This window comes from Stigmatopora argus, chromosome 20 (assembly GCF_051989625.1).
Source record: "Stigmatopora argus isolate UIUO_Sarg chromosome 20, RoL_Sarg_1.0, whole genome shotgun sequence".
NCBI classification, from domain to species: Eukaryota; Metazoa; Chordata; class Actinopteri; order Syngnathiformes; family Syngnathidae; genus Stigmatopora; species Stigmatopora argus.
The window spans coordinates 7,557,645-7,573,492 of NC_135406.1; the positions used below are offsets into that span (position 1 = coordinate 7,557,645).

General features: G+C 42.6%; 2 protein-coding genes across 2 annotated transcripts in view; one reads left to right on the forward strand and one right to left on the reverse strand.

The window, feature by feature from the left end:
- LOC144065881 (uncharacterized) overlaps positions 1-15,848 on the reverse strand; it is a 155,121-nt gene that overhangs the window by 103,336 nt on the left and 35,937 nt on the right. The gene's annotated exons all lie outside the window — the stretch shown is intronic.
- On the forward strand, positions 10,454-12,055 carry LOC144065930 (uncharacterized). The gene has a single exon (XM_077589175.1). It carries the CDS (start codon positions 10,491-10,493, stop codon positions 11,580-11,582), a length of 1,092 nt encoding a protein of 363 aa, XP_077445301.1. The 5' UTR covers positions 10,454-10,490; the 3' UTR covers positions 11,583-12,055.

Sequence of the window (15,848 nt, forward strand, 5' to 3'; positions counted from 1 at the left end):
GCTCGTACCTCACGGGACACTTTTGGTTTTTCTTCTCCAGGGCAATTGGTAGGTCGTAGTTCTTCTGAGTGCACCTTGCTAATATGTGTCGCTGCCTGTGGGGTACTAAACTTCTTTTTATTTCTCCTTTCTGTTTCATTAGCACAGGCTACATTTAACCGCTCTAGCAAAAGCTCATCTGAAGTCTTACAGTTCAGCAAGAGAGGCTGCATATCTACTCTAACACTGTCACTCTGGAGACCAGTGAGTATCGTGTGCAAGCACATACGCTGGACTAAACTTGGGTCATACTGGAGTCCTGATTCTGATTCTCGAGATGCAAACAGTACCTTCTGTCTAAGAACTAAGACTCGCATTAAGAAACTTTGAGGAGTCTCTTTGATATGCTGCACTTCTGAAGCTAACTGCACATAGAGGTCGGTAGCACTCCTTTCCTGAAAATGAGCGCGTAGGATGCGTTTGAGTGTGGGAAGAGTGAGGTTAGGTTTCTCTTCCAAATAATTACGTAGCTGCAAACTGGGGGAGATAGCTCTGATAACTGCATCAATAATTTCCACATCTCGGTAACCCCTATTCAGTCCATTTTCAATTTGATGAACAAGGCTGGAGAATGTCAGCTTGTCCCTCTGGCCTGTTTCACCTATTTGGCCGGCAATTTTGAAGTCCTTGCGCCAGTATGAGCTTGGCTGGGGCTGGGGAGACACACCCCCTTGAGGGTCCGCAGCATCTGGTAGCTGGGGCAAAGTTATTGGAGTCTCTTCCAATCTTGATCCTTGCTTTTCGTTTTCATCTATTTTGACTTCATGCTTCATATCTGATATTTTATCTTTCAGTTTCAACAATTCAGACATGCCTTCATCCTGCAGTTCCTCTAGTTCTTCTCTTTCTAGGTACTTTACAATGTGAGCCACTAATGATAGACGCGATTTCCGTTTAACACTTCTTAATATGTTAAGAAAATCACATATTTCCAGTAGGTTATTTTCCGTCAGGTTGTTCAATGTTCCTACCACCTCTTCGAGTAACTGTTCCATTTTGTTGACGATCTAGGAGCTCTGTTGACTGTACAGGAGTGAACTCTGAACTGGCACGTCTTTACTGTCCCTCTGATGATCTCGTAGGCCTCAGATGACAAGTACTCAACCGCCAACTTCCAGTTCTTCTTAAACAGCAACACCTCCTCTCACTGCCATCTGCCTGGTTTGTAGTGTTTGGGGGGATTTAGCTGGCTCAGAATTCAGTGAGCAGATCTTGGACACTGGACATCTGAACAGCAATCCCAGCAGTGCCTCCAAAATGTTACACCCTGCATTCGATCTTGACACACAGGGGGAAATAATCAGAACAGTGAGATGTTGTTGTTACTTCAATCCAACTTTTACTGTAATGATTCAACACACCTCCCGTGCCTCAAGCTATTTGCCAAGACATCAATAATCGAATACCGATCTTCTTTAACATGCCCCACACTTGCCATGTGGATCAAAGGATCAACAATCGAACACCGATACACACATTCAATCCAAACTCGTTGTGCATTCTCAACATTCAATCATTAATAAATCAAACACTCTAGTATGTCACACTAATAGATCAAACACTCTAGTATGTCACACAGGCATTTCCACACGTGGATTCTGATGATGGCGGCGCCTTTGTTGATAGCTGCTAGCTAAAATAAGCTAAGAAAAAGTAGGGCGCAAAGCTTTAACGGGTTCTTCGACGACTTGAGGACTTGTTTCTTTGATGCTGCTAGCTAAGATAAGCTAAGATAAAGCATAAACACGCTCTTCGACGACGTTTTCCTTCAGTAGCTGCTAGCTAGGCTAAGCTAACTTAGCCAGGAAAATTCCAACGAGTTCTTCGGTGACTTGTTTCTTTGATAGCTGCTAGCTAAACTAAGCTAAAGCATAAACAAGCATTCGGCGACTTGTTCCTTTGATATCTGCTAGGCTTAGCTAAAGTAGTGCGCAAAGGTTCAACGAGTTCTTGGACGAACCGGACTTGTTTCTTTGGTAGCTGCTAGCTAGGCTAAGCTAGAGAAGGTTTTGCTGATAGTGATGGGACGATCGACACTGTTGCGTCAGCACTGTGCCGAGAGTTCAAGAGTGAAAGTCGGAAGTAGGGCGTGTATAGCTTCAAGAAAGAATCACGTGACCGGTACAGGAAATGTATAGTTTGGCCAAAGTGTTTAGTATAAAGACATAAACTGTATCAAAGTGTCGTAGGCCTGTTGGATGGGCTTTTGCGTAATTGTCATATGTATATCAAAGAAACAACTCGTTTTAAGAAGTTTTCCCCAGTGTGGAACCATTTTGATCGTGTGACGCAAAACGAAATCACTTTTATTTCATGTGATTTAACAGTTAACAAAAATGTGGACATAAGTTAAAAATTGTAACTCAAATTTGATCTATTTTACATAACTCCGTTTGGAATATAAAAAACAAGGGTTTGTTTCACCTGCAATGATTATATAACTACTGCAGGGGTCACTAATGAATGACCAACACGGTTTCAATACAGTGCCGACACAGTGTGTCAATACAATCCTTGGTATATCAAAAGCTTTTAGGTAATCAAAAACACCAAAAGCAAACTGAAAACATAAAAGCCCTGAATCAAAAATTACAAAAAAGAACCAAAAGAGGTAGAACACAAGAATAAATACAGACATGGGTTAATGAGACATGGAAAAATAGTTGGGTGACACACAGGTGAAAGCAATGGACAATCAATGACAAGTTTCAAGCCATCAATTGTTTTTTTTAATCAATGGTTATATATAATGAAGACTACGACATATTTTAATCATATATTTTACTACAGATGAATCATTGCAACAAAACATAAGGCTTTATTTTTATATATTACTACTGTATGATTAAACACATGTTTTCAGGTTGATGACGCACGCAAACAGAATGTTCCCTTATATTAATGCTTGCACAAGGAATAAAGGAAGCTTTCAGTACAAGATATTCTTTTGAGGTTGATTACTGATGGCTTCACCCAAGGCCAACTGATACAGAGGCAACTGGAAAATCCCAAGAGAGGGTGGAACCCTCGAGACCGTCGTGGACCGGTCAACATCATACCTTTAATCAGCTAATGCGTTATTCATATTTGTGTTATGAAAACTGGGCAACTCGGTTTGGGTGTTGTCTCTCGATGGTCACGAAGACGCACAGCTGTTAGTGTTAGGGACCCGAGACCCAGAGCTCTGTATTAGATCTCCTTATCAGGAATAAATCATCTGTGGAGTAATCCTGGTCTTCTCTCCCGATGCTAAACATGCACTATTGTTAGGTCGATAAGCCATAGTTTCAGATAGACAAACGTTGGAGTCAGATGCCAAAACTTATCGTCTAACAGTCCAAAATGTCTTTAACAGTTTGCTTTGTCACATTCCCATACGTATTTGATGCATTTCCAGTTCAGATTAAACTGTCTGAGCCAGTTTCTTCCACAGAGGGATGCTCCCTTTCCCTTCACGACTAACAGTGGCATTTCCACTTCTTGATCCTCAAATTTTACTTTGGTCATGAACTGTCCAGAAACCTGAATGCTGCCCCCATTGTAAGCTTTAAGCTTCACCTTTGCGGGCTGTCAAGGCAAATGTGCAAACATTCTGCTATAGGTTGCTTGTGAAATGACACTTCTTGCTGCTCCAGTGTCTATTTCCATGTCAAGAGACACCCCATTAATAGTGAATGTGGCCCTGTATAGCTCATCATTATCACTACTGACTGTCATGATGGCAAACTCTTCTTGTTCTGCCTCAGAAAGCAATCTTCTTTGGCACATTTCATTTTTTGAGTGCACTCACGAACCTGTCTCGCAGCGCCGAATCCAAATTTGTGCCAAACTCACAATTTGCTGCTTGTTGCTTTAGTTCTGCTACATACTGTGCCACAGTTTGATTCCTCTTTTGATTACATTTGTTAAAGCGGAATCTTTCTGCGACCAATGTTGGCTTTGGCTCAAAATGTTCCTTCAAAATCCTCACATTGTCGTTGTTAGACGTAAAGTTTTAGCACCTGACCCTAATTCCTTAACTCAGTCTTATCCCGTCTAACAATTGTGCATGTTCAGCATCGGAGGAAAGAGACCAGGGTTGAGCGGTTTAATCCACAGATGATTTATTCCAGACAAATTGATCCTTACAGAGCTGCAGGTCCCCCTCCCAAATATAAACCAGCTGAGCATCGCCGTGCATAGTGGAGGATGAGAAAAGACAAAAGTCCAAACCTGAGTTTTCCCAGTTATAGTATAATACAAAAATGAATATTCATTCGCTGATTCCAATGAGATGCGGACTGGTCCACGACGGTCTTGAGGGGTATCCTCCCTGGGATTTTCCACTGTACATTTGTCTCCGTAACTGCTGGCCCTGGAATCCACATCGTCTAAGTCCTTGTCTCCACTGTCCTTTGAAGTCCGCACCATCTGTCTAGCACCTTGTCTCCACTGTCTTTTGGAAGCCCACCATCTGTCTTCTTATCAGCGTGAAATCAACCTCAAAGAAGAATCTCAGACAGAGAGCCTTTGTACATTGTAATCGAGTCAAGAACAAGAGTTTTAATCCTACAGTGGTGATATATCAAAATGAAACAGCTACAATAAAATATGTCACATTCTTCATCGTCGAAAGATTTATCTTTGGGCTTGTCAGGTTGGACCAAATTCCTCAAATGTCCATATGTGGTAGCTCCCATTACGCATAGCAACATGGCTACATACTTCGCCGGGTCGATGTCGTTAGCATCAAGGAACTGCTCCAACCACTCGATATATGTGTTCCACGGCTAATTTTCAGTCTTATATTCATCAACCTTGCCGATTTGGGCCATTGTACTCACTACTACTGACAGTGTCTCTTTTGCCTTTTTCCCTCCGCAATTAATCCACATCGCCAGTTGTACTGTATTTAAGAAGAGAGCCAGGACACAGTCATCCGTTGACGTCTTTTACCTTGAACCAAGAGTGCAACAATGCTGATACCCATGTATGGATGCGCCACAGTTCAACAGGTGGACTCAACGAACTTATCCCTAATAGGTTGGAATACACCACATATTATAAGGACATGGTCTCCCCAGGATAACACCAAATATTAATTTACGTCAAAGTCTTAGAAATCCAAATAGAAACTTCAAGTTTCTTCTTCCTTTGTATTTGAGAAAATAACGCAACAGAGTGAATTTGAAATGAATGACTTTACGTATTGTTATTAAGTACAGGTGAGTTGCCTTACTGCTGGAAGCCGCAATTCTGATTGGACCAATGTGTGTCACATGACCTACAAGACCCAATATTTTTCGAAGAATTTGTTTCATTTTTAGGTACAAAACCAATGTTGTTTTCCAGGTTTTTACCCAAAATGTGTGGAGTTGTAGTTTCTGATTTAGGTGTGCTGATTTTCTTTCATTTTATATTAGTGTTACTTTTACTCTAGGTCGTATTGGCTGGAATAAGGTCGTCCTTATTCATGGTTGGTTAGATGCTTAAATATGAAAACACACATCTGGAAGCAGCACAACCAGGGGAAAAGCAATGAAAGGAAGCCGACAGACATTTTGGAATTAATTAATAAGTATTCATAGACAAAACATAATTAACATCAGTCTGTGATTCAGATATTTTTTTAGGCCGGCAGAGAAGGCCTTGCAGGCCCTGATGGTCCACCACTGCGTAAACTTTGCATGCCTTGCGATAAGAACAATACATTTGGAACCCACAAGGTTTATTGGAGACTGCCTGGTGGTGTGTTGGTTCACTCACCTGACTACAATGTGGGGAGTTGTGGGCTCGATTCCTGATGGTAGTATGATTGTGAGTGCAAATGATTGTCTGTCTCTCTGTGTGCCCTAAGGCAGTCTGGTGACCAGTCTAGGGTGGAGTCTGCCTTTTGTCTAAAGTCCACAAGTACATGCTCCAACAACCCATTACAAAGATGCGCGGGACCCATGATGACTGAATGAATTCATTGGAAGTGTTGTCTTCCCATGACACTGATGCTTGGCTCAACGCAATCAGAAGATTTCTTGCCAGAAGAGGACACGTAACAGAGATGTATTATGATAAAGGAAGCAATTTCCAATCAGCTGACAAGGAAATACATCAATGAATTGAATACAAACAGGATTGAAAAATACTTGCAACAAAAAGGAACAACTCGAGCTCTTATTGTACAATTAGACCAATAGTCAATCATCAGTTGAGGTTTTGAGCAGACTCTGCCAGCTGAAGTAGCTCAGATGGGAGACTGTTAAACTGAAGATTCTAAGGTCCCTGAATCAACCCTGGGCTTCAGCAGTCCATTTTGCTTTTATTTTAAACTCATTTTAAAACTGAAAAATCACATTAATCAATTTAAATAAGACATGAATCTTGTTTTAAAATACAGGAAATTGCTGAAACATGATTCAAATCAGTCCTTTATTTTTTTTATTATGTCATTAAGAAAGAAAAAAGATACTCCCCGCGGTGGCAATACCAATAATTTCCACAAGAAGACAGTCTCCCTACGTCTCTTATGACTTAAATGTTAAGTCATAAGAGACATAGGGAGACTACGAGCTTAATGCCTTCCGGGACTGAACGCGTATGTCGATTTACCCGTATCTCAAATCAACATTTCCCATAGAAATGAACTAAAAACAAATTAATTCGTTCCAAGCCTCTGAAAAAACACAAAAACAGGATATCGGATTGGAAAAACATTTATTTGTTCTAATTCGACATCTTTTAACAAAGTCACAAATAACTAGTGGTTTAATAGTACTAAAATGTGTTTAATAGTACCAAAATTAGACGGAGAGACTTTTTGCACAGCAAGACGCTCGTAACATAACATAAACAAATTTAAATGAACTTATATTACGTTGCAGACACACTCAAAAATAAGTTTAATCGAACCTAACACTAAACTTAATACTAATTTAGTTTGACATTTGATACCTTTCTTCTCCCGGGTTGGCTCTATTTGCCCCGCCTCCAAACTGACTTTCATTCAATATCGACTGTTGTTTGATTTTGTCTTCCCTTCAAAATATTCCCAAAACGATGCACAAAAATGTCCTCACAATAGGATAACGCAGGACCACTTGCCAATGAGAATTAGTATACTCCTCTCGTATTAGCGATCGATCTGCCATTCGCACTGACTAACGGAAAAAAAAAACACAGTGCTTGTAGAGACATTACACGAGGGACTTGCGACGGGAAAAACAGTGCCCATGATGTACTTATGAGCAGCCTCTCGGGTCCACTGTATGCTCGTATATCAAAATTTGTCTCATATCTCAAGATAAATATTTGCTCGAAATTTTACTCGTATCTCAAATTGCTCATATGTCGGGGCACTCGTATGTCGAGGTACTACTGTACTGTAATACATAGCTAGACTGGCTTCCTCCATATACAAACTTTACTTACTTCTCACAAGTAACCATAAGAAGGTCGACTTGATTCCAAAACAATAGAAAGACTGTGTAACCTAAAAACAGGGAAAAAAAATACAAAAGGAAAACCAGGCTGGATTCTTCAAAGGAGTTTAAAAACCACCTCTCCTGCCTGGGAAATGAATAAATGTATATTTTTAAATACAAGTGACCCGACCCCCCCACCCCCCACCCCCCTGTTCGCAAGGATTAATATATTAAGCCTGTACCCTTTACAGCAGGGGTCTCAAACTTGCGGCCCGCGGGCCAACTGCGGCCCTCGGGACGATAATTTGCGGCCCCCGTCTTAATATGAAAGATCGATTTTTTTTTTTTTAATTTTTTTTTTTTTTTTTTTTTTACCCCTTTCCCCATGATGGCGCCGTTTAAGTGGCAGCCAGTGGCAGTAGCTCTGTCCACTCATGTTTTTCTTGTTTTACAGCATGTTTTACATGAAAAATTAGAGGGAACATTGACATGCACCTGCTTGTGGCAGGTGTGATACTGGTGTGCCGATAGCGAGCAATCATGATGTCGTGACAGACGGACAGGTCGTACTAGTATTTGTTAGTTTAATGATTAAATACAAATACTAGTATTTGTATTTAATCATTAAACGCTGTTTTCAGCTGGATTTGACCGAATTTGAGAGCATTTTGAGCCGTTTGGCGAATGGACGTCTATAGACGTTTTTTTGCCTCCATCGCGATATCATCCAGTATTTGTATTTAATCATTAAATGCTGTTTTAGGATGGATTTGACCCGATTGCTGTCATTTTACGGCTCGGTTCTGCTACATCTGCCTGCCCAAGAGTGCTTATTCCCGGACTGCCATTGATGGTAGACGAACATTGATTTTTACTATAATTTGGACAACACCGGCGGCGGGCCGGATTAAAAATCCTAACGGGCCGTATATGGCCCGCGGGCCGAGGTTGAAAAACTTGTACACACACGATCCGGCGGGGCGAGCGTTCGAATCCCGTTTCGGCGAAACCTCCGTTCGGCCGAATGAACGTTCGGTGGAACGTCCATTCGGCGACCTGCCCGTCTGTCAAACGTCCGTCGGCGAAACGTCTTTAGGCGAATCATCCGAGTACCGATGATGTCGCTCACACTGGTACTCAGTGCGCTCAGGGAGGTTGTCTTTCTGCTCAGACCAACAAAAAATTAGAGGGAACTTTGGTTCGGAGCTGAATGAACCAATCACGGTGAGGTATACGGCTCTGGAGGGCGGGACATCGGCCGGGTTGTCCAGTGCCTCGCTCACTCACTCATTCATTCCTCCAATCAGCTGGGCGGAGGAGAAGCCGTGAGGCCGATCACTCCGCTCGGCGCGCACACTCCTCCGCTGCTCTCAGCATAGAACTGAATGAGGCGCTATGATCCGTGATCCAGCCTGTGTCAGTGTCTGTAGCCATCTCCGCGATTGAAACGGAGAGCGAAAGTGCACATGCGCCACAAACCCGCGCGACTGAATGTGAAAGATCAACCCGAGACTCATTCCAAGTGGAAAAACATATTACAGAGCCCCAGAGATGTCTCTTTCAAAGCCTGCCGTGAAGAGAAAGGTCGGTGATGAGCACAGACAGTTTCAAGAAAAGTGGGGAGTGCAATATTTCTTTGTTGAACAGAGGGGCACCCCGACGTGTCTCATTTACACTGAAAAAGTTGCGGTGCACAAGGAATACAATTTGAAACGTAATTGTACTACGAGACATGCTGAGGGGTACGAAAAATACCAGGGAGATGAGAGAGCCAACCAGGTTGCCAGTCTTAAAACACGTCTTCTGAGGCAACAGGATCTCTTCAAGAAGGCTACCAAAGACAGTAATGCAGCAGTCAAAGCTAGCTACGCCGTTTGTGAGTTGATTGATCCTGTGCTAAGTGATCCCAAATGGCTCATGGACTTGGCTTTTCTTGTTGATATCACACATGAGCTTAATGTACTGAACAAGAAGCTACAAGGCCAGGGGCAACTTGTCAGTGCTGCCTATGACAACGTGAGAGCATTCTGCACTAAACTTGTGTTATGGAAAGCCCAGCTCTCTCAGACAAACCTTTGCCATTTCCCAGCATGCAAGGCTCTCGTGGATGCAGTCACACCATTCAGTGGTGAGAAGTATGTTGAGGCCATTTCGAAGCTACAGGAGGAATTTGATCACAGATTTGCAGACTTCAAGACACACAAAGCCACATTTCAAATTTTTGCGGACCCCTTCTCCTTTGATGTGCAAGATGCCCCTCCTGAGCTTCAAATGGAGTTCATTGACCTGCAGTGCAACTCTGCACTCAAAGCCAAGTTCAGGGAGGTGAGTGGAGAAGCAGACAAGCTTGGGCAATTTTTGAGAGAGTTGACCCCCAGCTTCCCTGAACTTTCCCGAAGGTTCAAGCGGACCATGTGCCTTTTTGGGAGCACATACTTGTGTGAGAAGCTCTTCTCCACCTTGAACTTCAATAAGTCCAAGTACAGGTCCAGACTTACTGATGAGCATCTTCAAGCTCTACTGAGGGTCTCCACTGCTTCCTCCCTCAAGCCAAATGTGACTATGTGAGAAGAAGCGCTGCCAGGTCTCTAGCAGCAAGGAGTAGGCAAGAGAAGCCGTGTTCAGAATATTTCATGTTCAATGTTCCATTCAAGTTCAGAAAGTTAAAGGTTAAAGAGCTGTTAATACAGACATTTGAAACGGAATAAAAATAATTCATTTTCTCTACTTAGCCAGCCAGTGTATATCTACTGTATGCTCATTAGTATTATTTGGTTTTGTATTACTGATTGATTTATTTTTTATTCATCTTTAAGTTAATTTATTTAATTCATTATTTTTGTTAAAAAATAAAGATATTTGATAACGTTGGAATGTTTTATCAGTGCTTTTCTTGTGGAAATCCTGATGCGGCCCAGTCTCACCCAGACTCGGCCTCTAGCGGCCCCCAGGTAAATTGAGTTCGAGACCCCTGCTCTAGATAGAATAATAGACAGTTTATAAAATATATAATTTATCTTGGGGTCTTTGCAGGTTTCAGAAAATATCTTGGTCCTGATGGGAAGGTGTCAGAGTTTTCTGGTGCCAAAGAGGATGTTGAGCCCCCTCAAATCGAAGAGGAGGGGCCAGAGTTCCCCCAACACAGAGAGAGAAGAGCAACTTAAAATAAAAAAGGAGGAAGAAGATGTCACCTGGTCAACTGGTGCGTCCTTGAAGAGAGAAGATGATCTTGGCGTGGCCAGCGGAGGGGCAGAGCCTGCAAACACTTTAACATGGCCCCAAATTAAAGAGCAAAAGAGAGAAGAGCAACTTTCAATCAAAAAGGAGGAGCAGCAAGATGTCACTTGGTCAACTGCTGAGCCTTTCAAGAGTGAAGTTGATCTAGGCGTGGCCGGCAGAGGGGCGGAGCCTCTGCACGGCAGCGACTCAACAAAAGGATGGCAAGAAGAAGCTTTTATTGCTCCTCCATCAGATAGTGACGACTTGCTTTATGATAATGATGACGATGAAGGTCTTAAGAAAAATCCCAATGGCGGCAAACTCTGCAAATGTTCTCAGTGTGGGAAAACCTTTGGTAAAATGTTTACTTTGAAAAGACATATGGCAACCCACATTGGGCAGAGACCGTTTTTGTGCTCCGTTTGTGGTAAAACATTCACACAGAAAGCAAACTTAAAAAGCCACACAAGAACCCACACTGGTGGAAAACAATTTTCCTGCTCAATTTGTGGTCACGCTTTCTTTCGAAAGCAGGACTTAATTATCCACGCAAGGACCCACACTGGTGAAAAAACGTTTTCGTGCTCGATTTGTGGTAAATCTTTCTCTCTCAAGCACAAGTTAAAACTCCACACAAGAACCCACACTGGTGAAAAACCATTTTCGTGCTTAATTTGTGGTCAGACATTCACATGGAAGAAAAGCTTAATTAGTCACACAAGCCCCCACACTGGCAAAAAAACATTTTTGTGCTCAGTTTGTGGTCAAGCCTTTTCTCGAAAGGAACATTTAAAAAGGCACACGAGAACCCACACTGGTGAAAAACAATTTTCCTGCTCATTTTGTGGTCAAGCCTTTTCTCAAAAGCAAAATTTAAGAACCCACATGAGAATCCACAGAGGGGAGAACTCCTTTTCCTTGCGCAGTTAACAACTTCACCAGAACTGACTTTGGGTTCATTTTGTAGTTCTATTACACTTTTATATTTATCCAAACGGATTTGATTGGCATGTAACTAAACTTATCTGGCAATGGATATGTAACTGCCACATTTTAGTTTCACTGTATTTTTTTGTGTATTTTAATGTCAGTTTCACCATACCTCCTGTAGTGGGCGCAGTGGCGCTTGAGCGAGCGTACGTTTGCTAAATGGGAAGATAAGTGCAGCAGAAAAAGCGCTCTCGGTAAGAGAAAGGCAGCACGAGACAAGCTCAGCCAGAAAGTTGCAAGCTAAAGTAATATAAAGAGAAATAAAGAATAAAACCCAGGCTAATTCCTCTTGGTACTCAGCCAACGAGGTGTTTTGTCAATTTTTGTGTATTTATTTTATTTCACAAATTGTCTATTTTTTTTAAGCTAATTTTCGTTTCTGTGTGTTATTAGTTATCTAGGTGTTATTTGTAAATCTGCCAATATGGATTCAATAAATTCATCAGTTTGAGAAAGACACTTAGTACTCACAAGTAAGTACTCAATATTGCAGAAATGTATACCAAAACATGACTTTGAGTCACATATTAAGGCCCATTTTAGAAATTGTTTAAAAAGTCTCCTGGGTTATAGACGCTGGAGCAATTTTTCTTTTTCCAGTATGATTTATTTAGTTCAAATTTGCATTTTCAGTACTCATGATTGACAGTGACACATTGCAGTTGTTTTTCCCAATTGTTAAAACAGAAAATCCGAATACATAACAGGTACGCTAGCGGATAGCAAAACATAGGTACGCTAGCAGATAGCATAACATACGCTAGTGGCTAGCATAATATACGCTAGCGGCTAGCTTAACATACGCTAGCGGCTAGCTTAACAGGTACGCTAGTGGCTAGCAAAACATAGGTATGCTAGCGAATAGCATAACATAGGCACGCTAGCGGATAGCATAACATAGGTACTCTAGCGGATAGCATAACATACGCTAACGGCTAGCGTAACATATGTATGCTAGCAGATAGCATAACATACGCTAGTGGCTAGCATAACAGGTACGCTAGCGGATAGCAAAACATAGGTACGCTAGCGGCTAGCATAAATATGGTAGTGGCTAGCATAACATACGCTAGCGGCTAGCTTAACAGGTACGCTAGCGGCTAGCAAAACAGGTACGCTAGAGGCTAGCATAACATAGGTACTCTAGCGAATAGCATAACATAGGCACACTAGCGGATAGCATAACATAGGTACGCTAGCAGATAGCATAACATAGGTACGCTAGCGGATAGCATAACATACGCAAGCCTAGTGTCATGCTAGTGCCTTATCGGATGATGCGTCCAATGTATTGACAAAAAACTGAAAATATACCCCCAAACGAGACTGCACCCTATCACAAGGTACATTTTATAGTTGTGAAAATACAGTATTTGGGATTTATTCATCAACACTGCTTTGTCTACAAACCTCCTGGGACTTCTTCCATGAAGATCTTGATGAAAGAGTCCTCGCTGAGGGAGCACAGATACTGGACGATGTTCCGGTGCTTCAGTCGCTTGATCAGGCAGATTTCCTCGTGGAGCGGCTGGGAATATTTGTGTTTGTTAGTGGCTGTCAAGTGGTAGGACAAACAATCCACTCACGTGCTGTCCTTTTCTGGAATCTTCTTGATGACTGCTAACGTCCCTGCCGGCATACACCACCCCGTACGTGCCTTTTCCGAGGACCACTTTGTCTTTGTTTTTGTTGGTCTCATACACGTACTGGGAAGGGAAATGCGATAAATTATTCTGGATGGCCATTTAAGATTGAATTGTCTCTTTATGGTTATAGAACTATACTTCCATTTGTAAAAGTTATATTCAATTGTGGAAAAAAAGTGTTGTCATCAGGTTATGCACTTTTTGTTTAGCGTCTTGGGCAAGTAATTACTCTCTCAAGAAGGGTTCTATGTCACTTGTAGTTAGCGTAGCTTTTAGCATAAAGTTAAAAAGATATCCATGAAAGAGTGAAAAATGTGACCACAATCCTAAACTATAAATATTTTGTGATGTGTTATTATATTCTAATATTAATAGAACATACGACAACTGTGTCTAAACCAGGGGTCTCGAACTCAATTTACCTGGGGGCCGCTAGAGGCCGAGTCTGGGTGAGACTGGGCCGCATCAGGATTTCCACAAGAAAAGCACTGATAAAACATTCCAACGTTATCAAATATCTTTATTTTTTAACAAAAATAATGAATTAAATAAATTAACTTAAAGATGAATAAAAAATAAATCAATCAGTAATACAAAACCAAATAATACTAATGAGCATACAGTAGATATACACTGGCTGGCTAAGTAGAGAAAATGAATTATTTTTATTCCGTTTCAAATGTCTGTATTAACAGCTCTTTAACCTTTAACTTTCTGAACTTGAATGGAACATTGAACATGAAATATTCTGAACACGGCTTCTCTTGCCTACTCCTTGCTGCTAGAGACCTGGCAGCGCTTCTTCTCACATAGTCACATTTGGCTTGAGGGAGGAAGCAGTGGAGACCCTCAGTAGAGCTTGAAGATGCTCATCAGTAAGTCTGGACCTGTACTTGGACTTATTGAAGTTCAAGGTGGAGAAGAGCTTCTCACACAAGTATGTGCTCCCAAAAAGGCACATGGTCCGCTTGAACCTTCGGGAAAGTTCAGGGAAGCTGGGGGTCAACTCTCTCAAAAATTGCCCAAGCTTGTCTGCTTCTCCACTCACCTCCCTGAACTTGGCTTTGAGTGCAGAGTTGCACTGCAGGTCAATGAACTCCATTTGAAGCTCAGGAGGGGCATCTTGCACATCAAAGGAGAAGGGGTCCGCAAAAATTTGAAATGTGGCTTTGTGTGTCTTGAAGTCTGCAAATCTGTGATCAAATTCCTCCTGTAGCTTCGAAATGGCCTCAACATACTTCTCACCACTGAATGGTGTGACTGCATCCACGAGAGCCTTGCATGCTGGGAAATGGCAAAGGTTTGTCTGAGAGAGCTGGGCTTTCCATAACACAAGTTTAGTGCAGAATGCTCTCACGTTGTCATAGGCAGCACTGACAAGTTGCCCCTGGCCTTGTAGCTTCTTGTTCAGTACATTAAGCTCATGTGTGATATCAACAAGAAAAGCCAAGTCCATGAGCCATTTGGGATCACTTAGCACAGGATCAATCAACTCACAAACGGCGTAGCTAGCTTTGACTGCTGCATTACTGTCTTTGGTAGCCTTCTTGAAGAGATCCTGTTGCCTCAGAAGACGTGTTTTAAGACTGGCAACCTGGTTGGCTCTCTCATCTCCCTGGTATTTTTCGTACCCCTCAGCATGTCTCGTAGTACAATTACGTTTCAAATTGTATTCCTTGTGCACCGCAACTTTTTCAGTGTAAATGAGACACGTCGGGGTGCCCCTCTGTTCAACAAAGAAATATTGCACTCCCCACTTTTCTTGAAACTGTCTGTGCTCATCACCGACCTTTCTCTTCACGGCAGGCTTTGAAAGAGACATCTCTGGGGCTCTGTAATATGTTTTTCCACTTGGAATGAGTCTCGGGTTGATCTTTCACATTCAGTCGCGCGGGTTTGTGGCGCATGTGCACTTTCGCTCTCCGTTTCAATCGCGGAGATGGCTACAGACACTGACACAGGCTGGATCACGGATCATAGCGCCTCATTCAGTTCTATGCTGAGAGCAGCGGAGGAGTGTGCGCGCCGAGCGGAGTGATCGGCCTCACGGCTTCTCCTCCGCCCAGCTGATTGGAGGAATGAATGAGTGAGTGAGCGAGGCACTGGACAACCCGGCCGATGTCCCGCCCTCCAGAGCCGTATACCTCACCGTGATTGGTTCATTCAGCTCCGAACCAAAGTTCCCTCTAATTTTTTGTTGGTCTGAGCAGAAAGACAACCTCCCTGAGCGCACTGAGTACCAGTGTGAGCGACATCATCGGTACTCGGATGATTCGCCTAAAGACGTTTCGCCGACGGACGTTTGACAGACGGGCAGGTCGCCGAATGGACGTTCCACCGAACGTTCATTCGGCCGAACGGAGGTTTCGCCGAAACGGGATTCGAACGCTCGCCCCGCCGGATCGTGTGTGTACAAGTTTTTCAACCTCGGCCCGCGGGCCATATACGGCCCGTTAGGATTTTTAATCCGGCCCGCCGCCGGTGTTGTCCAAATTATAGTAAAAATCAATGTTCGTCTACCATCAATGGCAGTCCGGGAATAAGCACTCTTGGGCAGGCA

Bases quoted from the DNA above. Each gene is read 5' to 3' on its own strand.
- LOC144065930 (XM_077589175.1), top strand. From the start codon at position 10,491: ATGGGAAGGTGTCAGAGTTTTCTGGTGCCAAAGAGGATGTTGAGCCCC.